The sequence below is a fragment of the Pleurodeles waltl genome, chromosome 8, assembly GCF_031143425.1.
Source record: "Pleurodeles waltl isolate 20211129_DDA chromosome 8, aPleWal1.hap1.20221129, whole genome shotgun sequence".
NCBI classification, from domain to species: domain Eukaryota; kingdom Metazoa; phylum Chordata; class Amphibia; order Caudata; family Salamandridae; genus Pleurodeles; species Pleurodeles waltl.
The window spans coordinates 700,417,262-700,444,425 of record NC_090447.1 but is presented as its reverse complement, the minus strand read 5'-3'; the positions used below and the strand labels follow the sequence as shown (position 1 = coordinate 700,444,425).

General features: G+C 47.3%; 1 protein-coding gene across 16 annotated transcripts in view; it reads left to right on the top strand.

Moving 5' to 3' along the window:
- ABI3BP (ABI family member 3 binding protein) overlaps nt 1–27,164 on the top strand; it is a 2,083,720-nt gene that overhangs the window by 1,795,603 nt on the left and 260,953 nt on the right. For 15 of the 16 annotated variants that reach the window (XM_069204837.1, XM_069204832.1, XM_069204833.1 and 12 more), the window contains one exon: nt 188–283. The exons of the other annotated variant lie outside the window; for it this stretch is intronic. In XM_069204837.1, coding sequence (XP_069060938.1) covers nt 188–283 — 96 coding nt within the window. The remainder of the gene's footprint in view (nt 1–187; nt 284–27,164) is intronic. 16 annotated transcript variants of the gene reach the window in all.

The following is a 27,164-nucleotide window of genomic DNA, read 5'->3' as shown; positions in this document are numbered from 1 at the left end:
TTGGTGAAACCGTTAATGAGCCATTTTCACCTAGTCTATTAAAAAAGACCAAGCATTACAACCACATATTTAGAAATGAATTAAGCTTAACTGGATTAGCATCTTTAGTTCGAATCATGCACACAGTTAAATCATTTAAACAGTTTTGAATACTGTTGCATTAACCAGAGCACTGTTTTCCCCTTAGGTGCCAAATTAACAGGTCAAGACATCACAAAACTTCTTGGTGTAAGCAGAAACACTTCAATGGAACCTAACGGAACAGTGAAAAGGCCAGTTTCAGGTAAAAACAGATGTAGACACCAAAACAGAACAGACTGAAAACTGTCGGTGTGTGGATTTCAATGAAAGTCATACTTTTAGCCACAAAACTAAGGTATTAGCCCTCATTACGAGTTCACAGTTAAACTTCAATCTGTGGGTAATTATTAATATTGTGGTAAAAATGGCATCCACTGGATGCGGCTTCTCTAGCGAGTACTAGTAACCCAATGATAGCTCTCCAGAAGTTTGCTTAGTTTAATTATTAGATCCATACACAATTTGAAAATTGTGTGTGTGTTTTCAGAACTTCTAAGCTTGCCTTTGGAGAAAAATTATTGAGTTTTCAAAATGTATTTAAGGCTGATATCTGAATGATTAATCACGCTGCATTCAGTTTTCTTTTTTCTTTTTTTTTACTAATGTTATTACGTGGTGCCACGGCCATTGCAGTTATGTGTTACCCATGTTGAGCCATTCCAAATTGATAAAGCATTTATTTGACATTACTGTTGAAGCACCAACGTCATCACTTCTGGTAATCCTGCTCAGGGTGACCACTAATGTGATCTTGCCTGGTGTGTTCTCTGTTACAACACCTTTAATATCCGTTAATAGCTTTGGGCAATTTGTTTACTGAATATATGTAGTTCATATTACAAAAAACATTGGAAACCCCGGCCCCTTGTGGATTTTGGCAGGTGAATCCTGTAGATATTTACTGGGGTAAAAATGGGCAGTAAATAATTAAACTTGCAGCTTTCGGTGCAGCTGCAGATTGTGGTGCGGCAGCACAAGATTCGGCTTGTTATTCCAGTTGAGAGAAAAAACTCTCAAGTGGGTAGTAATGATCAACCCTGATATAAATTCTGATCCAGGAGTGTTGGATTTTCGGGTGCAAACTATACAACACACCAATTATCGGCCAACTCGCAATTAAATAAATGCTTTTTAATTTAACAATGTAGAAGTACTACTCATGAAATTGATAAGAATCTTTACAAGAAACTACTGCATCCATAAGTCGGTATACGCTACGTCTTCCTTAGCAGATGCTTCATTTTGGCATGCTCTTGAAAAGCAGAATCACGAATTGCTATCCAAACACAATTCTCCACTCCAAGAAGGTTCGGACTTTAGCATTTACCAATTTAATTATTTCAAGTAGCGAATCGCTAAAGAGAGACAAACACGTATTTCCATCACCAAACAAAGAGAACAGTCAGGGAGTAATATTATAACTATGTTTCAGAACTTATCAGAGTACATAATTATAAAACTATATGAAACTATATCATGATTTAATATGTAGGGTTGTGCCCAGCTATTTCATTATTGGTGATTTAATCTATGCAATGCCTTTAGCACTCTCATTTTCAGTGGGTACGTTCTCTAAGTGGAGTATGGCAAACGAAAGTGATCTAAACAAATTGTGGGTTTATTTAAGGACACAATTCATGAAAACGTAAGTAGACAACCGCTTATAAGTTGATTTCCAAAATGCAAGGGCTTGACCCCTTGTCCCAAACACTACTACTCAACATTCTCCTATTTGCTGCTGCTGGGCTAGTGAAGGACAATGGCTGGCTCCAATCATGTAGAAAAGGGTCTATTGCCATGGAATCTATCTCAGGGATACTCATTGTTCACCCCCTGCCGATTGCTGCCCTCCTGGCCGTTTCATGCAGCCCCACCGTGAACACAACCGGTGGGCTCCTGTTTCATTGATGGAGCACTAACATTCAGAAAGCTGGTAAAGGGACAAACATTTATTTACACATTAACTAAAGAAAAAGAAAAGAAGCACAGAAGGCAGCCATCATCGCTTATGTTTAGGAACACTCTAATGTTTAAAGATATTGTGCAACAAACATACAACAATATGATGAAGTCAAAGTTCTGTGTATTTCTTTGACATGCAGAAGCTTTCACCTTAGTAGGTTAGATAAAATCACTTCAAAAGTGATTGTTTTCAAACATGAGCATAGAAACATTCATGCCTCCTCCTGCCCTGAGGACAATGCCACTTGAAACTAATGAAAGTAATCTTTCATGAGCGTCCTCCATATGGTCTATTTTGTTGTTATAGATGAAACAGCGTTATAGCCTCTCATATCAAACACAAAGGCTGGGGGGTGGGGGGGGGTTGTACAGCACACATTCTAAACTCACATATTCCAATGTGCTCTCATTTGTAATGATGAAGAAAAAGGAAGCAAAGTGCAATAAAACATTTGCCTGGGATCACATCGTTTGGTTAAACAGGGAAGCCAGGGTTCATCCCAGTGTCTCTGGTTTCACATTGTTTAATTCAGCCACTAGACTGGTATCTCTTTTCTTCGCTCATTTTACATCAAACGTTAATCCTTTGTCTTTAAATCTTCGTGCATGAAGTTAGAGCATGTGAGGGAGACAGAAGCCACATGAAGGCTTGGCTCATTTTGGACTTTAGGGATTCAAAGGAACTTCTAGCTGAGCCAGGCCTAGGCATCTGGCTCAAGCCTTCAGTCGTTCTCCCACCTCTCGCACATAATTGCAATTAGAGAGATGAAGGCATAGGAAGGAAATTATTTGACCATCGTCAATCAATTTGGTGAATCAGGAGCACCAACACCACATTTAGGTTAAAGGTCTGTTTTATTTGCACTTATTTACTGCAAGTGTTTAGTTTGATTCACATTCTTCCAATTACTGTAAAAAACGAAGAAGCATAGAAATATGTTCAAAACGTGATTGACCAAGAGCACACCATTTGTCACAAGGAAGGAACTGGGTTAATAAACATCATCCCTTCTGGCTCCAGAGTTGCAATCTTGCCTATTACACAACAACTGAGGTGAGTAGGTCCAATGGTAAGAATCAGGGAGCTCTCTCACCAAAGAAATGCCACTGTGTTGTTGAACCTGTGCAGACTTTAACTGAGTTCACAGCTAGCATATTTTGGCAAAGTGATGAAGCCAATATTAAACATCATGGGGGTCATTACAACCATGGCGGTCGGTGTTAAAGCGGCGGTAATACTGCAAACAGGCCGGCGGACCAAAAAAGGGAATTATGACCGTGGCGGAAACCGCCAACAAAGACAGCCACTTTAACACTCCGACCGCCACGGCGGTACAGACAAGCAGCGCGGTGGTCACCGCCAACAGACAGGCGGAAGACAATGTACCGCCCATAGTATCACAATCCGCTAATTCGCCACTTATTCTGGGGCGGATTCACCGTGGATAAAAACACGGCGGAAACAGTTTCTGCAATGTGAAAACGCTCACCTGAACACATCCCATGAGGAAGGAGGACACCATGGAGCCGGAAATGCAAATCCTACCGGCCCTTCTCTTCCTACTCATCTATGACCACCAACGCCGGCGCCGGCGAAGACAACGGTGAGTACTGCACCTACGACATAGGGGTGGGGGGAGGCAAAAGTCAGGGGGGGACACACGCAACACCCCCACCCCCACCCTCGCATATTACAACACACACACCAATGCATTTACAAACATCACAGTAACAACCCACAACCCCCCTGGAAGAATGCAAAGACAAAACGAAATCAGTTCAAACATTGTAATGTATCAATATACATGTCTCAAATATATACAGATATATTATAAAATCATTCAAAAGTATGTACATTACGAGAAGTAGTGCAGATATGCACATATCAATGTCCGTGCAACCCTAGTCTAAAAATGTATGGGCGAGGCCCACACAAGATACCTGTCCACAAACGGAGAGAACACTGCTGGGGCATCAGAGAGAAATACAACAGGCACCTCAGGGGGAAGGGAAGGGGGGGGACCTCAGCCGGATGAGTGCAAAGCCAGATCCACGACGGGGCTCCATGCCCATTGATATATCCTGGGGAGTGCAAAGCCACAGTCTCTCAAGTCTCTACAGCGGGTGGGTTGTACCATCCTGGGGAGTGCAAAGCCACAGTCTCTCAAGTCTATACAGTGGGTGGGTTGCCCACTGGACCATCCTGGGGAGTGCAAAGCCACAGTCTCTCAAGTAGATAACAGCCTCCACAGGTTCTGGAGGGGGACTAGTGCCCAGACTGCTTTATCCTGTGAAGGACAGACAGAGTGGATGGATCTCTCCACTGGTTCTGGAGGGGGAATGGTGCCCAGACTGGATTTGTCTCCCCGTGACAGTTCCTGTCCCGTCACTGTCCCAGCTGCACATGGGATAACGATGCTTGATGTGGCGTTCTTATCCTTCTTCAGCGGTGCATGCCCTGTTCAGCGGTGCTTGCCCTGTTCAGCGGTGCATGCCCTGTTCAGCGGTGCTTTGCCATGGCGGTCTCTGGACTGTTCAGTGGTGCTTTGCCATGGCGGTTCTGGACTGTTCAGCGGTGCTTTGCCATGGCGGTTCTGGACTGTTCAGCGGTGCTTTGCCATGGCGGTCTCTGGACTGTTCAGCAGTGCTTTGCCATGGCGGTCTCTGGACTGTTCAGCGGTGCTTTGCCATGGCGTCTCTGGACTGTTCAGCGGTGCTTTGCCATGGCGGTCTCTGGACTGTTCAGCGGTGCTTTGCCATGGCAGTTCTGGACTGTTCAGCAGTGCTTTGCCATGGTGGTTCTGGACTGTTCAGTGGTGCTTTGCCATGGTGGTTCTGGACTGTTCAGCGGTGCTTTGCCATGGCGGTCTCTGGACTGGGCATTGGTGTGTGGCATGACGTTCTCTGGACTGGGCATTGGTGTGTGGCATGACAGTCCCTCATTGCCCAGCGGGGCTGTGGCTGCCGGGGCCCTCCTGGGCAATGACTCTGGCAGTGGTCTCTTGACCAGTGACGATACTTGGGCCCTCCTGGGCACTGACTCCGGCGGTGGCAGTGGTCTCCTGACCAGTGACGATACTTGGGCCCTCCTGGGCAATGACTCTGGCGGTGGTCTCATGACCAGTGACGATACTTGGGCCCTCCTGGGCACTGACTCCGGCGGTGGCGGTGATCTCCTGACCAGTGATGATACTTGGGCCCTCCTGGCCAATGACTCCGGCGGTGGCGGAGGTCTCATGACCAGTGACGATACTTGGGCCCTCCAGGGCACTGACTCCGGCGGTGGTGGTGGTCTCCTGACCAGTGACGATACTTGGGCCCTCCTGGGCAATGACTCCGGCGGTGGCGGTGGTCTCCTGACCAGTGACGATACTTGGGCCCTCCTGGGCACTGACTCCGGTGGTGGCGGTGGTCTCCTGACCAGTGACGATACTTTGGCCCTCCTGGGCAATGACTCCGGCGGTGGCGGTGGTCTCCTGACCAGTGACAATACTTGGGCCCTCCTGGGCAATGACTCTGGTGGTGGTCTCATGACCAGTGACGATACTTGGGCCCTCCTGGGCAATGACTCTGGCGGTGGTCTCATGACCAGTGACGACGGTGTTGGCAATGGCGTCCCGGCCACCGGGAAGGATGCCGCCCTTCTCTACCGTGATGCTCACACCAGGCTGTGCAGACTTCTTCTGGCCCTTCCCCACCTTTGGAAGAGTCACAGCTGACTCTGCAATTCCCCTGGGACCCCTGTGAGTTGTCTTGCCTCCAGGAGTCTTCACACGGTCCCGTCGGCCACTTTCCAACTTCAGAGCCTTTACAGGGGGTGGACTGCCAGTGCCTTGGCTCCGGGTCACACTGCCTCCCCTGGTGGCCGGTGCACTCCACACACCTTGAACAGGCACCACTGGTATTGGAGGCTTTTTGGCTGAGGTGCTACAACGGGACTGATGAATTGGAGGGTGAGGGTGGGGGCAAAAAGGTCAACTTTACAGAGGGACAGTTTCTGATGAACACTGGGATGGGTAGCTGGAGGGTGTCTGGCAGTGGAGGAAGAGGAGGTGGTTGTAGGAGGTGTCACTTTAGGTGTTTTGGGTGCAGGTGCAGGTACTGGAGGCTGTCGTGAGGTGGATGGATGTTGGGTGTGTGGGTGCCCGCGTTTGTGTAGTTTGGGAGGGGGCGTCACAGACACACTGGGAGAGGACACAGGGGACGTGTAAATGGGAGTGGAGGTGGTGATTGCAGGTGAGCGGGGTGTGGTGCTGGGTGTTCTGGTGCGAGTCCTGGTGCCTGTAGATGTAGTGCGTGCAGGTGAGAGTGTAGATGACACTGGGAGGGATGAGGGAGACGATGAGGAGGGGGACACAGTGGAGGCAGTGGATGTTGCTGTGTCTGTATGTGGGTGATGCTTGTGTGAGTGCCTGTGGGATGTGTGGTATCTATGTTTGCCTGAGCTACTTTTGTGTGTTGAGGTGTGTGCATGCTGGTCTGATGGTGTGCTTGGGATGGGCTGGGGTACAGGGGATTGGGTCTGGGTGGAGGAAGTTGGAGGGGGGAGGCTAGACACAGGGACAATGGCTGCCATCAGTGCTGAGGCCAGAGATTGCAGGGTTCGCTGAAGGACAGACTGACCAGAATGAATGCCCTCCAGGAATGCATTACCGTGTTGCAACTCCCTTTCTACACCCTGGATGGCATTCACAATGGTAGACTGCCCAACAGTGAGTGACCTGAGGAGGTCAATGGCCTCCTCACTGAGGGCAGCAGGGGTGACTGGGGCAGGGCCTGAGGTGCCTGGGTTGAAGGTGATGCCCACCCTCCTGGGTGAGCGGGCACGGGGCAAACGCTGAGGGGCTGCTGGGAGGGCAGTGCTGGTAGGGGAGGTGGCGACTGTACCTGTAGAAGTGGGGCACACAGATGGTGCCGCCACCACAAGGGAGCTCCCATCGGCGGACGAGTCCGTGTCGCTGGTTGGTGATCCGGTGGCCGACGTGAAGCTCCCCTCGCCCTCCGTCCCACTGGTGCATTCTGAGTCCGTGGTGTGGCCCTCCATGGCCATGTGGGATGCAGCTCCCTCGTGCCCTGGTGCCATTGTACCTCCGCCTGATGATGCTAATGCACAAAAGAACAGGGAGAGCACAAAAAGGGGGGGGGAAGACAGAAGAAAGACAGGTTGAGCGCATGGCATACCGCTACCGTTGGCGGACAATGCAGACACAGCAGCCCCCTGCACTATGCCGTGCTCCTGGCCTCTACAGATGCAATTTCTGGGATCTGGCCTACATGGCTATGGTGGACATCTGCAAACATGGATGCCACAGGGGCATGTATACCTGTAATTGGCACTCTACTGCGGTGGGGTAGAGTGCCACATGTCCTGCATTACGGAGGGGACTAGCCTACGTATTTCTGCCTGGCCTAGGTACACCCACAGCCCTCCTCCCTCAGCCAGCCCCTCCACTGCGCGCGAAGTACCCAGAATGAGGTTGTACTCACCCCCTTGTGTCTGCTGTGATGCCCTCAAGCGCCCATCCAACTCCAGGTAGGCCACCGCCAGGATCCGGAACATCAGGGGGGTCATGGTGCGACGGGCACCCCTCCCACGTTGGGAGGCCATCCCCAGATGAGCCTCCGCCGTATTCTTGCTCCAGCGGCGAATGTCCTCCCATCTTTTCCGACAGTGGGTGCCCCGTCTCTGGTGGACCCACAGGGTCCGGACGTCCATGGCGATGGCACGCCAAATGTCCTTCTTCTGGTGGGCGCTGACCTACATGACATGCACAAGGGAAGAAGAGAAGTCATTACCAACTGCACCGTCGATGTGAGTGTCCCCCCTCCCTACCCTAGCCATATGGCACATTCATTCACATGCATTAATGTTCCCTGAACTCTGCCCCCTTCCCTCTTACAACCAGCCCTCTCCACCCAAGCCTAGCCCATACAACGTGCTACCTGTGTACTAACCTGTTGGTCTGGAGGACCGTAGAGTAGCGTGTACTGGGGGAGGACCCCATCCACGAGTTTCTCCAACTCCTGAGCAGTGAAGGCAGGGGCCCTTTCCCCAGACGCAGCAGCCATCATCGCTTCCAGACCTGGGTCACATCAGCACTTGCAGTGTAGGTCCTCTCCTGTCGAAGATCAGGTATCTAGTGATTGAACAGATAGAAAATGGCGTGACGTCCGCGTTGGTGACGTCCGCGGCGGTGCGTATCATCACCGGCGGCGCACTTGTTCATCGGCTCCTGGGACCCATAGGGTCCAATGTTAACCAATGCAGCATTGCGCTGCGGTCTATGACCGCCTACCGCGACGGTGTGCAACGACAACGCAGTTACCCCTCATTCCCATTGTCCCATTTTAGAGGTCAGGCAGCCGCCATTTCAGGGGCCCACATGGCTTCATTTACTTCTGCGTCACACATAGCTAGGCCTACACTCAACACACATACAGAAAGGGTTTTGTGTTTGGTGTCGTGTTCTGTGTAACTGTGGGTACATACCTGGAAAATAGTTGACTCTGTGGTCGCTGTTGTCCTTCCTAGGCACCGTCATTTGGGACATTTGAGAAGATGGCGGAATCCTCCGGTGGACCGACCGCTGGTGGACCTGTTGACAATGGAGGAGCGACATTCAATCGTCACCTACAGGTTTGACCGTGCCACTATCCATGAACTATGTACCCAGTTGGAGCCAGACCTGATGTCACCAATCCGCCATCCCACTGGAATCCCCCCTGACGTGCAGGTGCTGTCAGTGCTCCATTTCCTTGCAAGTGGGTCTTTTCAGACAACAGTGGCCATGGCATCAGGGATGTCCTAGCCTATGTTTTCCAACGTGCTGTCCAGAGTGTTGTCTGCCCTGCTGAAACACGTAAGGAGATACATCATTTTCCCTGAGGTGGAAGATTTGGCTACAATGAAAGGTGACTTCTATGCCCTTGGACATATCCCCAACATCATAGGTGCTATTGATGGGACCCATGTAGCTCTGGTTCCCCCCCACAGGATTGAACAGGTGTACAGGAACCGGAAGAGTTATCATTCCATGAATCTACAGATGGTATGTTTGGCAGACCAGTACATCTCTCAGGCAAATGCTATGTTTCCTGGCTCAGTGCATGACACCTACATCCTGCGGAATAGCAGCATCCCTGATATGATGGGTCAATTCCAGAGGCACCGTGTGTGGCTATTAGGAGACTCTGGTTACCCCAACCTGTCCTGGCTATTGACCCCAGTGAGGAATTCCAGGACCAGGGCAGAGGAACGGTACAATGAGGCCCATGGGCGGACTAGGAGGGTGATCGAACGCACCTTCGGCCTCCTGAAGGCCAGGTTCAGGTGCCTCCATATGACAGGTGGTTCCCTATTCTACTCACTGAAGAAGGTGTGCCAAATCATCATCGCCTGCTCGATGCTTCACAATCTTGCATTGCGACGCCAGGTGCCTTTTCTGCAGGGGGATGGTCCAGATGGCGGTGTTGTGGCAGCTGTGGAGCCTGTGGACAGTGATGAGAAGGTAGCTGAGGAAGAGGACAACAACAACAGGGAGTAAGTCATACAGCAATATTTCCAGTGACACACAGGTGAGAACATTTTCATTTTTACCATTACATTCACTCTCACACGTCTTCCTCTATCCTGTGTGTAATTTCATAGGATTATTTGGTAACTGAGTTGTTCCTTTCCATTACGGTTTCACAGGTGTGCTTACCGCCGTGTGTCATCTGCATGCATCCTTCAAGGATTTGTGATGTGTGACATAGGTATGTTGCCTTTACAACTAGAAACACATTTTGACACTGTCATTGATAATACATTTTACCAAATCATAGACTGACTCCAGATTGTTTTGTGGTTCCAGGGTGTTTATTTAAGTGCTCAAAAATGGAGGGGGGTTGTAAAATGGTGAGGGGTGATGGTGGAGGAATGTCCATGGCAGAGTCCAGTCTATTAGTCTCACAGGTGCACTGCCCATATGGGCATAGGAAGTGGAGCTGGGGCAGTTTAAGTATGGACAGGGTAACAAAGTGGGACAGTGGGAGGATAATCAGGGTGGTCTCATTTCCTGGCGGGGGTCTTGCCATCTTGCTCTGTCCTGTTCCTGGATCTCAGGGACCGCTTGCGTGGTGGTTGTCCATCTGCAGGGGGTGGGGTGCTGGTGTGGTGGTCCTGTGGCGGGGCGTCCTGTCCACTAGCGCCGGCGGAGGTGGTGGGCAGTTGATTGTCCATGCTAGTGTCAGGGGCCCCTTGGAGTGCCACGGTGTCCCTCAAGGTCCTTCAGCACCCCTACGATGGTGCCCAAGGCGGAGCTGATGGTCCTGAGCTCCTCCCTGAACCCCAAATACTGTTCCTCCTGCAGGCGCTGGGTCTCCTGAAACTTGACCAGGACCGTCACCATCGTCTCCTGGGAGTGGTGGTATGCTCCCATGATGGAGGAGAGGGCCTCTTGGAGAGTGGGTTCCCTTGGCCTGTCTGCCCCCTGTCGCACAGCAGCCCTCCCAGTTCCCCTGTGTTCCTGTGCCTCCGTCCCCTGGACCGTGTGCCCACTACTACTGCCCCCAGGTCCCTGTTGTTGTTGGGGTGGTGGGTTAACCTGGGTTCCCTGTAGTGGTGGACACACAGCTGATTGACCTGTCCTGGGTACGGAGGTTTGGGCCCGCTGAGTGGGTGCTGTGCTGGTGTTACCAGAGGGTGGAAGGTCAGTGTTGGGCTGTGCCTGTACAAGGGGAACCGACTGTCCCGAGGCCCACGATGGTCCGGGCTGGTCTTCAGGATCCAGTAGGGCAGAGCTGCTGTCGTCACTGTGGGCCTCTTCTGTGGGTGGAGTGGAGTTGTCTGGACCCTCCGGTGTGGTGACGGTCCTTCGTGATCCTGCAGGGGCATAAGAGCATGATTATTGCATGTGTGTGTGTCATGGTGTGCAATGGGTGGGTGACCATGTACCCCAGTGCAAGCATTCCTGTGTGGGGGCTTGTGTGATGATGGTTAGGGGTTGTTATGGGTATGTGCAGTGAGCATGTTTTACTGATAGGGTGTCCATGCTTAGTTGTGTCATGCAGGGCTTGGTGTTGGGATGTGTGGTTTGTGTTCTTAGTACATTAGTGAGGAGTTTGGCTGATAGGGGAGGGTGTGAGGGTGGGGGTGTGTGATAGCATGCAGGTAGGGTGGGGGATAAGATAGTCAAGAATTGACTTACTAGTGTCCATTCCTCCACCGACTCCTCCGAGGCCCTCTGGATGCATGATGGTCAAGACTTGCTCCTCCCATGTTGTTAGTTGTGGGGGAGGAGGTGGGGGTCCGCTGAACCGCGATGTTGTGCCTGGAGACCGCTGAACGCACCTTCCCCCGTAGGTCGTTCCACCTCTTCCTGATGTCCTCCCGATTTCTTGGATGCTGTCCCACAGCGTTGACCCTGTCGACTATTCTGTGCCATAGCTCCATCTTCCTGGCTATGGATGTGTGCTGCACCTGTGAGCCAAATAGCTGTGGCTCTACCCGTAGGATTTCCTCCACCATGACCCGGAGCTCCTCCTCGGAAAAGTGGGGGTGTCTTTGGCGTGACATGGGGTGGTGTGTGTGATGTGTGGGGCGGTGTCAGTGTTGATGTGTGTGGTGATGTGTAGTGGTGTGTGGTGTTTTGTGCGTGGATGTTGTGTGGGTGATGGTGTTGTGTGCCTCTGTGTGGTGGGATTGTCTATTCTCTGCTGTCTCTCTGGCCTTCGTGACTAATTTTTGGTCGTAGGTGTTTGTGGGTGATGTGGGTGTGTGTTTTATATAGTGTTGGGTGTGTGGGAGGGGTGTTTGTATGTGTATCAGGTGTGTGTATTTGTAATTGTCCAATGTGGCGGTGTTTTGGAGATGTGTGTGTATTTTGAGCGCGGCGGTGTGTACCGCCAATGGAAAACCGCGGTTGAAAGACCGCCGTGTGGATTCGTGGGTCGTAATTGCATGGGAGTGTTTCTGTTGGCGTGGAGGTGGAGGTTTTGTTTTCGCCAGTTTAACACTGACCTTTGGTGTGGCGGACTTGTGTGGGTGTCTGTATTTCGGCGGATTACGAGATGTGTGTCATATAGCTGTGGCGGAATTCCGCGGCCGCAGCGGTGTATTGGCGGTCTTCTGCACGGCGGTAAGCGGCTTTTACCGCCAATGTTGTAATGACACCCCATGTCTCCTAGTGCCTTGGCTAAATCTTTCGTGCTGTGCCATGTATAGCATTGAGTGTTTGTGTCTGCCCACCTCAAAGTATTTCACACCTTGTTGAAGGAGAGTCCTTGTCAGTTATCGGAAGTCCTGTCACTTATTGCGTAGAGAGTCAATGCTGCAGTTCCACAGTCAGTAAACATATGAGACTACAGTGGGGTCTCCTTTACATAAATAATAATGTCATTGATAACGTTGATGTCACGGGTGACGTTATCAGGAATATCATTTGAGATGGCATCTGTCATGTCATCTCTGTGGTTTTGAAGAAAACATGGGGGCTGTTCAGATTGAATAGGTTGCCATACCTTGGTAATTGCAGTGTTTATAAGTTTACATTTCAACTGTAATAACCATTCAAATGCTCCTTTTCAGGGAACATATATCAGTTTGTGGCCATAGTAGGCAAAATGTACATTCTTGTACCAGAGTTTTTCAGTGAATTCCCTTGGTTTTATAACAATATACTATAGCCTCTGCTCAAAAGATTCCAACGGCACGCCTTACACCCAGGCCCTGGCTCTGCCTCTAGTGTAGTAGATCATCTTCACTTTACCTAGGGTTGGGGGAGTTTCTTAGTTCCTTAATTAACCACCTGCAATCCTTAAGACATGGGGAGGGTTTCTTTACCTCCCTGCCTTTCCCAAAAGTGGGGCTTTGAGTTGTGTGCAAAAAACACTTCTAAGAACAAAAAAGGTGCAGCTGATAGTTGTCTGGATGCCATCTTTGCATTTCCAAGTTCACTGTGAATAGAACGCGTGTATATTGTGATCTGCCCTAGTCATGCCTACAAAAGTCTGCGGATCACATAGGGCTGTGACAGCTCACAAGTGCCCTGATACCCTGTTCACAATTACAAATAGGATGCCACAGAGAACAGCTCACATCTGCCTAGTGCCCTCTTGGAAATTGCATACAGAGAGCAAAACGCTTGGTCCTCTATACGCTGAAGCTGCTATCCGGAAAGCTATTTAAAAGGAGTAAAGAGGTTAAGGTTAGCAAATGTCCCTTCGCCCACTAGGGGAGGTGGGGAGATGCCAAAAACATTTCAATGTCCTCAGTGATACCACTCTTCAGGAGAGTGCTGAACCTAGCTCTGAGAATGGAATTCAAATCTGGGTCCCAGTTTCCTTATTTGGCAGCTTGAACCAATAGGTTACATTTCTACCCATTTAGTTCCAGTGTCCATCATGTTTGGACATATAAAACACTATTCCACACAATGTACTTATCACACATGGTATCCAAAATTAACATATATAAACATACATTTATGAGGAATGTAACAATTGGATTATTAATTGTCATGGATGGCTACCCACTCTAAGGAGTAATCACAGCCCTTATCAGGGTAAACCCTCAAAGTCACTAAATTAACCTGAGCTCAAAGTACCCTTATATCTATGGCACAGAGCAGACAGGCTTATCTTGGGGCATTGTATAAAGTATTGTTGTAGTACCAAAACAGTGATAAGTCAGAATACAGAACAATACAAATTCAAACCAAATTAGAAAAATAGAGCAACATTTAATAAACAAAATGACACCAAAATAGCAAAAATCCAACAACGATAACTGGTGATATGAACTTTTAAAGCTTTTAGCAGAAATAGTGCCAAGAAGCACAAAGTGCCAATGATAGTCAATGGTGGCTGTAGACTGGGTCCCAGGCACAATTTGATGCTGACGCGATGGAGCGTGGATGAGGTACACCAACAAGGTTTCTCCTGACCAAAGATTTTACCTTCCAACTTAGTTCTTTATGTCTCAATCCACCAGAGAAGTACATTTCTAAAGCCCTCCCCTGGTGCCTAGGGAAGGCACTTATAGGCTTAGAGTATGTCAGGCAGAGGGCACTAGCAGGGTCCAGTCCAAGACCAGTTGCCACTGATCAACTATGCAGCTACAGGAAAGGCTTTGTGTAGCTTTTTGTATCCCTGTAGCTTGAATAAAAAGGTCAGCTTCATGATCCTTAGAGTCTAATTCTTTGGCAGGGGTCCAAGAGAAATCTGGTCCAATCCTTTAAGGTTCTTCTCAAGTCACAGGTAGCAGGTTCAGTCCTCTTCTAATCTTCCTTAGATCTAGGGTGTTCTGAAGTGGGTGCCTGGAGATGCCACAATTATGCTTGGCACAAGCTAGTGGATGGGAATGACTCCTGGGCAAGCCCTAACCATAAAGTAAAGGTTCCAAGGGTCAATCCTACCCATGGTGGGCATTTTCAAGATGGCAAAAGTCTTCAGCCACACTCAACTTGGACTCAAAAGGATAGGTGTGTGTGTGGGGAGTGTGCTATGGTAATCCAGGGCTCCTCCCCCATATCTGACACTAAATTACAGTTTGATCAGCCACTTAACCAAATTAAACCAAGAGGCAGAATTCTAGTGGAAAAAGTAGGATTTTACAGGAACTAGACAGTGGCTAGACAAAAACTGTTCTGGCAGTTTAATTCCCTTTGTTTTAAGTGTGCCCCACTGTTATATGTAAAACCAGAGACATACATCTGATGGGACAAAGCAGGTTCTCTGGCAACCAGACTGTGAATACACAAAAATTGACTTGGCATCTTGTTCTCTGCATTTCAAATGTGCCCCAAAGTGTTGGGTGTAAACTTTGCAGACCCAGGTTGCTCACAGCCCCCACCAGCATATTTGGTGAGGTTCAGTAGAGCCATCTCTGTCCATTCAGGTCAGCCTATTGTTTGCTGCTTGGCGGCATTTGAAAGGCAGGGAGAAATTTGAGAGCAAATGCAAATTAACCTCCAGGCAGGGGAAAAGTAACTTTTGTTAACATTTAATTTGTACATATTCTACTTTTAAAAACCATGTGCCCTGCTTTTTTGGGGACAAGTCCTAGATCAAGGTGTGTTATTAATATTTGAATTGGAGGTTTTGAGCTGTCAAAAGGAGTTATTTTACAGGTCAAATTGCAGTAATTACACTGCTATAGTCAGGCTACTCTTGTAACCCTGAGGCTATGTTTGCACTGCCATTGTATTGGATTGCACAATAGGTGCAGCAGTCCACCTGTGGTATTTAACTTCCAGGACCTGGGTACACTTTGTACCATATACCAGGGATTTATAGGTAAGAAAATATGCCAAAGGGGTGTATGCCAATTTCATCATGTTGAAAGGGGGAGCACATGTACTTTACCACTTGTTAGTTGGGTAAAGTGTATATGTTCTAAAACAAGTAAAAATATAGGGTCTAGTAAACGACAAACACGGGGTGACAATACAGGAATGGCAGATTTCCTACTAATTGCAAATGTCTCTTTACAATGATATTTAATAACATGATATTGTGTTTTAACACTGTTGATATAGGCCACCTACATTTACCTGAATTTGGCGAAGAGTTTAAATAAAAGTACTGGCAGATATTGAGTGGAGTTTTAAAAATGAATACAGTCTTCTAACCTGACACCAGAGTTCTTTTAATATCCACACCTGAACCTGACCCGATGACATCTCATGAAAGGCTTTTAGCAACTTTTAAACATAGCTTCCTATAGAGCATGATTGACATAGATGGCTTCTAAGGGCACACCCATAAAGGAATCATCTCTGCCCATTTATTGTTTGCATCTGGGAGGCTTTTCACACATTTTTCACACCTTTTCATTCGTTTAATACTAGCTAGCTGACACACATTTAGCCTCCATGAACTCCAGGCAGGAAAAAGATGCATTTTTAGATGTTGCTTTTCCTTAATATATATTACAAATGACTACTAAAATAGTTGTTCAATTGATTTTCTAGCTAGTCACATGTCCAAGATACAGCGTTCGATTTTTAATTTGGATATTGGTTTTCTACATAGGACAGCTAGGTTTGCCACAGTGAAAAATAGCTTTTGTGTGCTAGTGATTGTAAAGAAATGTTAACATTACATTTCTGTATGTCCTACTTTTGAAAACCATGTCCCCTTCACTTTGGACTACAAGGCCTACATTAAGGTGACGTTTTAGTATTTAAGAAGGAAGTTTTGACCTCTCAAAGGGTTTATTTTGAAAGGTCAAATGACACTTTTTACTCTTATGCTTAGGCAACACTGGTAGGCCAGAAGCTATGTTTCATGCTGTCATTGTAGTAGGTGGCACAGTAGGTGCTGCAGTTTACTAGTGACAATTAACTTATAGGATCTAGGTACATGTTGTTCCGTATACTAGATACTTATATATGAGGTAACTATTCCAATTAGGACTTTGCCAATTTGGCTACGTTGAAAGGGGAGCACAAGCAGGTCATTACTTGTTAGCAGGGTTAAAGTGCACAAAGTTCTAAAACCAGTAAACATTTAGGGCCCAGTAAAAGGCAGAAAATATGGGGGTGAACATTCAGAAAAAAAGTGTTTTTTTCCACAAGGACAAAAAAAAGTTAACAACACAGTTATATACACAAAGTACTATCAGACATTGGCATGTAAGGAACATTTATTTTATAAGGTATGATTACACTTCATGACCATAACAATAATGTGACCCCTCATTTCCTCAAACAGGGATGCTTTTACAAAATAGCTTTAGACCCAATGAAAAGATTGTGCAATCATTTTCATTTTATCACTTCAGCTAGTTACACCATCTTAGAAACTTAGGGGCATATTTAAGAGCCCCTAGCACCTCCAGAGCGTCACTTTTCGTGATGCTCCAGTGGCGCAAAACACTGCGTCGTATTTACAAGGCCACTTTGTAAACACAGCCTCTTCACACGCAGCTCTTTGCGTGGAAGGGGTGTGCAATGGGTGTTGCTGTGGGCGTTCCACAGCAACACCCATTGCATTTTGACGCTGCCTCAGATTTATGAGTTTTTCGTCAACCTGAGGCAGCGCCAAAATCTAACGCCACCCCAAGGGTGGCATTAGCAAGGCGCAACGGGGAGGAATACTTTTATCCCTCCTCGTTTTTTACTTTTTGTATGTGTGCTGCACTCTGCAGCATGCTTAGAAAGAGCAAAATGCCAGACATGATTGTTTGTGTGCGGGAAGGTGTCCCTTCCTGTACATAAGCAATCATTTCAAAATGACGCTTTAGTACTTCTGTGTGTGCTGCATTCTGCAGCACACACATCAGTGATGCTTATGTGCAGGAAGGGACACCTTCCTACCCATAAACAATCAAACCCCTCAATGCAGACATCCTTGCATGATGGTGTAAGGATGCCTTTGCTGGCGCTATGCAGCTCAATTTAGTGTCAGTGCAGGGGTCAACACAGGGGTGCGCTGTGTTGCATCCCTGTGTTGCGAAAGTGACGGAGCGCGGCACTGCCAATTTTGCTGCAGCCTCGCGCGCCATCATTTTCAGTTAAATATGAGCTTAAGGATCTTATACACACTCGACCATTTACTTATTCACTCTCCCAGTCATCTCATTGCCATCTTTCATTAGTGATGGCAAGGGAGTTAAATTTAAGTGCTGCTGCTAGTGTCTCTTGTGAAGGCATTAATAATCTCAAAATGTCATTGATGAACCCCACTGATGATGTTGCAAACAGTTTAAAAAATGATATCATTTACAGTCTCACCTGTGCTGTCACATTAAACATATGGATGGTGCATTTCAGAAGTAAAATGATACCTTTGTTTGCACCGCAGCTTCATTATGTTCCCACTGTTTTGATTGCTATCTGGGAATAACTAATGTTACACAACAACATGTTTTTTACATTATAAGAAGGTGAATTCCTCCATGAAAATGCAACATTAAAATGATTCCCTTCCCCTGGGAATGTTCGTATTTTAAAAATACTTTTGAGGTAGTCATTTAAGGGTAAGGGTATATTGATTTCCCTTTGCATTATAGTTTCTTCCTGGCCTGACCCGCTTCATAAATCCTGTTTTTTAGGAGGTGTATGGAAATAACAGAAGAATTTGCAGCAAAATCTAGAAAGTTCTCCCAAATGTCAAACAATGTTTCTAATTTTCAAACCACTTTCTCAATGGGTTTTGATGAGAAATAGCATACGTTGTTGTACTCTCATTTCTTCCTGACATGCCAGTTGCCAATTATTGCCCAAGTACCACAGGTAAATGTTACCTTTACATCTAAACTGAAATTGGCTATTAAGGTAATAATAATTTAAATGCTGACAAAAAGGGTACACAATCACAGTGGCGAAGGAGTATCGTTTCCACCAACCTGAAAGTCCATCTGCCTCATTTAGAGTCATTGTATAGACAGCGGAGACTACTACTTTCAGGCTGTGGAAGTTTTGGCCATGTGTCCACCTGCTGTTTTTAGATTAGGCATACCTATGGCCAATTTACAGTGTCTGTCACCGCCATGAAATTACTTTCCTTTAAAATAAGAAAAAAAGTTGTAAGTTTGATGTACTGCCCCATCAAGTTGACAAACCTTCAGTCAAACTGACAATGCATTTCCAAGAACCACAATGATGGCGTTCTCTGCAAATGCAAACAAAGTCCACAAGGGCAGAGGACATTTCTAAATATACTAGTTGAAGTACCCTCACCTTGGCGATGGTAATTACTCTGTCTGTCTACATTTTAATTTCCCCCTTAATCCACACCCTCCCGTCTCTGCGTCAGTAGGTACTGAGAGTACAAGTTCATAATTGACATAGAATAGGAAATGACCAATTATCTTGCTATCTGCCAAATAATACACAATCTTTGGTACGTACCCGGCAGCAAGCAAGATGGCACATAGGGGGTTATTACAACTTTGGAGGAGGTGTTAATCCGTCCCAAATGTGACGGATATACCACCAGCCGTATTACGAGTTCCATAGGATATAATGGACTCGTAATACGGCTGGTGGTATATCTGTCACTTTACCGTCACTTTTGGGATGGATTAACACCTCCTCCAAAGTTGTAATAACCTCCATAATGTCTTCTAATTCTCCAGCAGGCCCCTAGGTCAGCCGGCACCTGGCGAAACCTAGCAAACCTGCGCATTTTTTAAAACTAGACACTTAGGGCAATCCAAGATGGGGTGACTTGTGGGGCTCTGAAATTAGCCAAAATACAGCAACATTATGGGGGTCATTCCGACCCTGGCGGTAGGCTGGTGGTGCTTCCCTGCCCATTCTGACCGCGGCGGTAAAGCCGCAGTCAGAAAACCGGGTCTGGCGGTTTCCCGCCGGATTTCCCGCCGGATTTCCCCCGGCTGGGCAAATCCGCCAGGGCAGCGCTGCAAGCAGCGCTGCCCAGGGGATTCTGACCCCCTTCCCGCCAGCCTGTTTCTGGCGGTTTACACCGCCAGGAAGAGGCTGGCGGGAACGGGTGTCCTGGGGCCCCAGGGGGCCCCTGCACTGCCCATGCCACTGGCATGGGCAGTGCAGGGGCACCCTAACAGGGCCCCAGCCTGCTTTTCACTGTCTGCCTAGCAGACAGTGAAAAGCGCGACGGGTGCAACTGCACCCGTCGCACACCTGCAACACCCCCGGCTCCATTCGGAGCCGGCTTCAATGTTGCAGGCCCCCTTCCCGCTGGCTCAATGGGAAGGTCGGAATGCCGCCAGTGGTCTTTTGACCGCGGAGCGGTCAAATGTCGGTTCCCGCCAGGTGGGCGGCGACCACCGCCCGCCGGGGTCAGAATGACCCCCTATGTTTCTTTAAAAAAAATGGGAAAAAAGGGCTGCAGAAGAAGGCTTAGGGTTTTTTCCCTGAAAATGGCATCAACAAAGGGTTTGTGGTGGTAAAATCACCATCTTCCCAGCTTTCAGGAACAGGCAGACTTGAATTAAAAAAAAAAAAATTCAACACAATTTTGACATTTTATTGAGACATACCCCATTTCTACTATTTTTTGTGCTTTCAGCCTCCTTCCAGTTAGTGGCAGAAATAGGTGAGAAACCAATGCTGGATCCCAGAAGGATAAACATTTCTGAAAAGTAGACAAAATATTGCATTCAGCAAGAGGTCATTTGCGTATATCCTACAAGTGTTTCCCACAAACAAATAACAGCTGAAATAAAAGAATATTGAAATTGAGGTGAAAAAACTGCCATTTTTCTCCACGTTTTACTCTGTAACTTTTTCCTGCGATGTCAGATTTTTGAAAGCAATACACCGTTACGTCTAGTGGACACTTCTGGTTGCGGGGTTATATAGGGCTTGTAGGTTCATCAAGAACCCTAGGTACCCAGAGCCAATGAATGAGCTTCACCTTGAAATGGGTTTTCATTCTATACCGGGTATACAGCAATTAATTTGCTGAAATATAAAAAGTGAAAAATAGGCATCAAGAAAACCTTTGTATTTCTAAAATGGGCACAAGATAAGGTGTTGATAAGCAGTGGTTATTTGCACATCTCTGAATTCCAGGGTGCCCGTACTAGCATGTGAATTACAGGGCGTTTCTCAAATAGACGTCTTTTTTACACACTGTCTTACATTTGGAAGGAAAAAATGTAGAGAAGGGCAAGGGGCAATAACACTTGTTTTACTATTCTGTATTCCCCCAAGTCTCCCGATAAAAATGGTGCCTCACTTGTGTGGGTATGCCTAATGCTCGCGACAGGAAACACAAAATGGACAAATCACATTTTCACAAAGAAAACAGAGCTGTTTTTTTCAAAGTGCTTAGCTGTGGATTTTGGTCTCTAGCTCAGCCGGCACCTAGGGATACCTAGCAAACATTCACAGTTTTGAAAACTAGACACCTAGGGAAATCAAAGATCGGGTGACATGTGGGGCCCTGACCAGGTTCTGTTACCCAGAATTATTTGCAAACCTCAAACTTTGGCCACAAAACACTTTTTCCTCTCATTTCGGTGACAGAAAGTTCTGGAATCTGAGAGGAGCCACACATTTCCTTCCACCCAGCGTTCCCCCAAGTCTCCCAATAAAAATGGTACTTCACTTGTGTGGGTAGGCCTAGCGCCCGCGAAAGGAAATGCCCCAAAACACAACGCGGACACATCACATTTTCACAAAGAAAACTAAGCTGTTTTTTACCAAGTGCATAGCTGTGTTTTTGGCCTCTAGGTCAGCCGGCACCTGGCGAAACCTAGCAAACCTGCGCATTTTTTAAAACTAGACACTTAGGGCAATCCAAGATGGGGTGACTTGTGGGGCTCTGACCAGGTTCTGTTACCCAGAATCATTTGCAAACCTCAAAATTTGGCCAAAAAACACTTTTTCCTCTCATTTCGGTGACAGAAAGTTCTGGAATCTGAGAGGAGCCACACATTTCCTTCCACCCAGCGTTCCCCCAAGTCTCACAATAAAAATGGTACTTCACTTGTGTGGGTCGGCCTAGCGCCCGCGAAAGGAAATGACCCTAAACACAACGTGGACACATCACATTTTCACAAAGAAAACATAGCTGTTTTTACAAAGTGCATAGCTGTGTTTTTGGCCTCTAGCTCAGCCGGCACCTGGCGAAACCTAGCGGAATTTTGAAAACTAGACACCTAGGGGAATCCAAGATGGGGTGACTTGTGGGGCTCTGACCAGGTTCTGTTTCTCAGAATCCTTTGCAAACCTCAAAGTTTGGCCAAAAAACACTTTTTCTTCTCATTTCGGTGACAGAAAGTTCTGGAATCTAAGGGATCCACAAATTTCCTTCCACCCAGCGTTCCCCCAAGCCTCCCGATAAAAATGATACCTCACATGTGTGGGTGGCCCAGGTGCCAGCAACAGAAAAATGCCAACAACCTGTAGAGATTGAAGGGATAGCAAAGCGAGTTGATAAGCAAATATTTTTCTTTTATACATCTTTTAGGCTGACTCTGCTTTGGGGGCCCACACAAGTGAGGTATTATTTTACTTGGGAGACTGAGGGGAACGCTAGGTGTTAGGAAATTTGTGCCACAGCGGTGATCCTACAAAGAAAAGTGAGGAAAATATGCTTTTTTAAGCACATTTTGAGGTTTGCAGAGGAGTCTGGGTAAAAAAATGTTGGGGGATCCAGGCAAGCCACACCTCATTGGACTCCTTGGGGTGTCTGTTTTTAAAACATGTCTGGGTTTAGTAGGTTTCCCCAGATGAAGGCCGCACCGGTACCAAAAACATAGGTGCCCACCCCAAAACACCGGTGGTTTTGCAATAGATCATTTTGGTGTGTCCACATACTTATGTGATGTTCCAAACACTAAAATTGTGAAAAGAAACACACTTAGGTTATGTTAAAAAGACCCCTCACCCACCAACCAAGTTGGTGGCATGCTTCATCATCGGAGTCCCACCCGAGACACCTAGCGTTTCACAGGTGTGCTGCGACGCCTGATTACAGCGGAGCAGGTTTTGTCATTTTTACCACACGTACTGGTTGGATTTGGAACGAGGGTGAGTGGTGGTTCAGTGGGTCAAATTTTATTAACAAGAGATTTGACAAAAATGAAATGCACTGTTAATAACTGAAAGGCCAAAAAACTGAACCAATGATTCACAGCTTGCTGTAAAGCCACGACAAGGCACCAACCACTTTACAGTCCATTAACACCTTTCATACATGACATGCACAAGACCATTCACACCGCCAGCCACGGGCCCAGCACATTACAACACTCACATCGACAGACAGCGCCACTCATGGGCCCATCAGTTACATACGCCCACATGCCTGATACACCCATCACACCAGCTAATGGGAGTGTGTGGACTGGCGTTTGGCTGGCAGTGTGTTGCAGTAGCCAACAGCAAGTCAATATGTACATCGTCAGCCAAGCACCATTCCAAACACAATGGCATCACTTTTTTTTGTTTTAAACACAAAGAAACCGCTAACTAATTAGAAATAATTACAAAACTACAAACACAAAAGCTCTAACTGAGTACATAACAGAAATGCCAACCATGAAACTGAACACATGAAAATATAAAACAGGCAGTTTACAAACATGGTAGTTCCCGGTAATTCTTCTGTGTGTGGTAATTCTTGAAACAAACACCCACACACAGCCCAGGCTTTGAAGGACAATCTGGGCAGTATATTCGAGTCTCCCTCTGGATACCTCTTCGAGCACAGACTCTACATTTCTTAGCTGCAAAGTCTTTTTTGGGCGTGGGAGGCATGTGCTCAGCAAAGTGGCGATCTTTGAGTCTAGCCACATCCTCCATTCCTGCTTCTCTAGGAACTTTTGCCTGTTCCACCACAATAAGGTTCTCTATCACTGACTCCTAAAATTTCACAAATGTCATCTTTGACTCTGGCGACCTATCCTTAAACACAATAAAAGCATTAAAAGCTGCCAAGTGGAAGAGGTGAATTGCTAGCTTCTTATACCAAACGTAAGACTTACGAATAGCAGTATAAGGTTCCAACCTCTGGTCAACTCTATCTACACCTCCCATGTGCTTATTATAATCTAAAATGCACACAGGTTTGCGCACTTCAGCAACCTGGCCCCAAACAGTCACGGGGAAGTACTCTCATCATGGATGATACTTAGCATGTAGGCATCCCTCCTGTCTGAAAATTTCAAAGCTAGCAGCTCATCATTCCGCAAGGCAATGCACTGTCCCCTCTCAAGTTTTTTACAGCCAAGCTCCCTTGGATAGCCTTTCCGGTTAAAATGAATCGTGCCACAAGCAACAGTGTCCACACAATTCCTTGAACGGCTGCACTCCTGTGTAGAAGTTATCTACATACAAATGGTGACCTTTGTTGAACAGCCGTCTACCAAGTTCCCACACAATTTTCCCAGTAACTCCAAAAGTGGGAGGACAACCAGGGGGGGTCAATACTGGAATCCCTACTAGTGTAGTCACGGAAACTATACACATATCCTGTACTACTTTCAGACAGCATATACAATTTAATTCCATATCGTGCCCTCTTGCTAGGAATCTACTGCCTAAAAACCAAACGACCCTTAAAGAGGACCAAAGACTCGTCCACAGCTATTTCTTTGCCTGGAACACAGACCTCTGAAAACAAATCGACAAAATGACCAAGGACAGGCCTAATCTTAAATAGATGGTCAGAGTCAGGGTGATCTCGTGGCAAGGCTAATGCATTGTCAACAAAATGCAGCATCCTAGGAAGAAGCAAATACCAATTACGGCTCATGGTTGCAGGAAATATAGCTGTTGCCATCAAGGGACTAGTAGACCAATAAGAAGCCAGTGATGGCTTCCTTATCAACCCCATCAAAAGACTCAAACCCAAAAACCTTTTCATCTCCTCCAAATTTGTGGGAATCCACTGGGTAGCTCTAGAGTCTAGCAGCGTTGTCCCTCAAATACTGCTCCGCATACAAATTAGTCTGCTCAAAAGTCTCTTCCAAAAACACATCATCCATAAATAACTCAAAGAAATTGACAGGCAAAAAGTTATCTGTATTGACTCTACACCCCGGGAGACCAGTAAAGGCAGACAACTCTGGCTGCTCCATGTTTGGGGCAACCCAGAGTTCAGGTCTTCTAACGGGAAACCTTTCAGCCCCAGGTTGCTGCACTAATTGCACATCAGTGCCCTCCTCTAAAACAGGCCCTTCATCTACACTGAGAGTAGCTTCCTCATCAGAAGATTCCTCTCCGACAGAAACCTCACTGCCAGAATCTCTTACTTCCTCCTCTGCCTCAGATTCAGAGTCCGTCTCATAATCATGATCAGACAATGACTCAAAAAGCATACCAACCACCTGCTGAGCGGTCATCCTGCTGCAAGCCATGATGTTTCCTATGAAAAGTAAGTGGACAAATGCACCACCAACAACCAGCACTGTGTAAGATAAGTAATAAAGTGCAGCTTTATCAGTAAGAGTTATAAACTCAAAAACTATACCGCTCACTTGCATGAAAAAGCTTGACACACCAGGAACTACTCTGCACAGACACAGCAATCCCAATGATATCCCACTAAAAAGAAAGAAAGAAAAGCAAATTAGAAATAAGACAACACAAATATCATTGTGCACAAATCTAAGGACAATTTCACACACAATCCTGCATTTAGTACACCACCTACAAACATGTCATTCATGCATGGCAACAATACTCCTTTGGAGTAAATTGTTTTTACTTACCTAAAACATGCAACTTTGCAAACCGCAGATCAACCACCACCAAAACCACAAGGAGCCACAGCAAAGAAAGCAAAAGCTTTGAACTAGAACAAATAGGAGAAAAAAAACAAATACTTTGCCAGTTGAAAAACACCCCACCATCAAGCATTTAGAAATTGGTGCCTAATTGGATTCTGCTCCCCATAGGGGCAGATGGGCCTACTAAAAAATATGCCTATCTGCCCCAAGGGGGGCAGAAAGTACTTTTAGTAGTGTGTCCCCATGGGGAGCGACCCTTGCCCAAGGGGCCACCCCCAAACAAAAGAAACACACACACACACATACTATCCCTGGTGCCCAAGTGGCTTCTGCCCCCCTTGGGGGCATTATGCCTAACAAAAATAGGCCAACCTGCCCCCAAGGGGGGTAGAAATGGCCAACAGTTCTATTCCCCCCTTAAGGGTGCGACCCTTGCCCAAGGGGCTGCCCCCCGTCCACTAAACACACACACATTTTATCACTGGTGCCTAAGTGGCTTCTACCCCCCTTGGGGGCAGATGGGCCTAAACAAAATAGGCTGATCTGCCCCCAAGGAGGGCAGAAATGGGCAACAGTTCTATGCCCCCCTTGGAGGGCGCCCCTTGCCCAAGCGGGCGCCCCCCCACACAAATAAACTTATAAAGAAACATCCCTGGTGTTCCAATGGTTTCTGCCCCCCTTGGGGGCAGATCAGCCTAAAAATAATAGGCAGATCTGTCCCCAAGGGGGGCAGAAATGGCCATAAAACACATGCCTCCAAAAGGGTAGCAACCCTTGCCCAAGGGGTCGCTCCCCCATCCACTAAACACACACACACACTATCCCTGGTGCCTAAGTGGCGTCTGTCCCCCTTGGGGGCAGATGGGCCTAAATAAAATAAGCCGATCTGCCCCCCATGGGGGCAGAAATGGGCAACAGTTCTATGCCCTCCTTGGGGGGGGCGCCCCTTGGCCCAGGGGGCACCCCCCACATAAATAAACAAATAAAAAAAAAACATCCCTGGCGTTCCTGTATCAGCCTAAAAATAATAGGCAGATCTGCCCCTAAGGGGGGAAGAAATGGCCATAAAACACATGCCCCCCAAAGGGGAGTGACCCTTGCCCAAGGGGGCACCCCCCATCCACTAAACACACACACACTATCCCTGGTGCCTAAGTGGCTTCTGCCCCCTTTGGGGCAGATGGTCCTACAAAAAATAGAAATGGCCAACAGTTCTCTGCTCCCCTTGGGGGAGGTGCTCCTTGCCCAAGGGGCACCCCTCATATATATAAACAAATAAAAAAACATCCCTGGCATTCTAGTGGTTTCTACCCCCCTTGGGAGCAGATCGGTCTAAAAATATTAGGCCGATCTGCCCCCAAGGGCGGCAGAAATGGCCACAGCACACATGCCCCCCAAAGGGGAGCGACCCTTGCCCAAGGGGCCGCTCCCCGACAAAGAAACATGCAAGGGAAACATAAAAAGGAAAGTCCCTGGCGTCTAGTGGACATTCCTGCTGCCCAATCGCAATGCTGGGACCAAACTGGGGTGACGTGGCGAGCAAAATAACAATGGATTAAACCCAGATCTGTGACTGGGGATGAGTGTTTGAAAAGTTTTAGCACTCTGGCCATCATTTTATTTTGTCTTGTGATGTTGCCTTAAGACATAGGGGGACCAGGGCCTGGAGCGCCAAGTGGAGCAGATTGATTGTCTTGGGTAGTAGGACAGGGCTGAGGAGGATCAAATGTATCAGGTCATACCAGAGTCAGGACAAGTGTGGACAGAAAAGCCGGGACCAAAATGACCAGGCTCAGGCTGATCTAAACAGGAAGAACAAGGACCTGTGGTGCAGTAGCTGGAGAACCCAGAAGATAATGAACAGAACAAGGAAGGGCAGGACAACCAAAATCAGGAGGGCAAGGACTAAAAAGACACAAGAGGCCAGGTGGACCAAGGGGCCCATCAGGACCATGATCTGAGTTACCAGGAG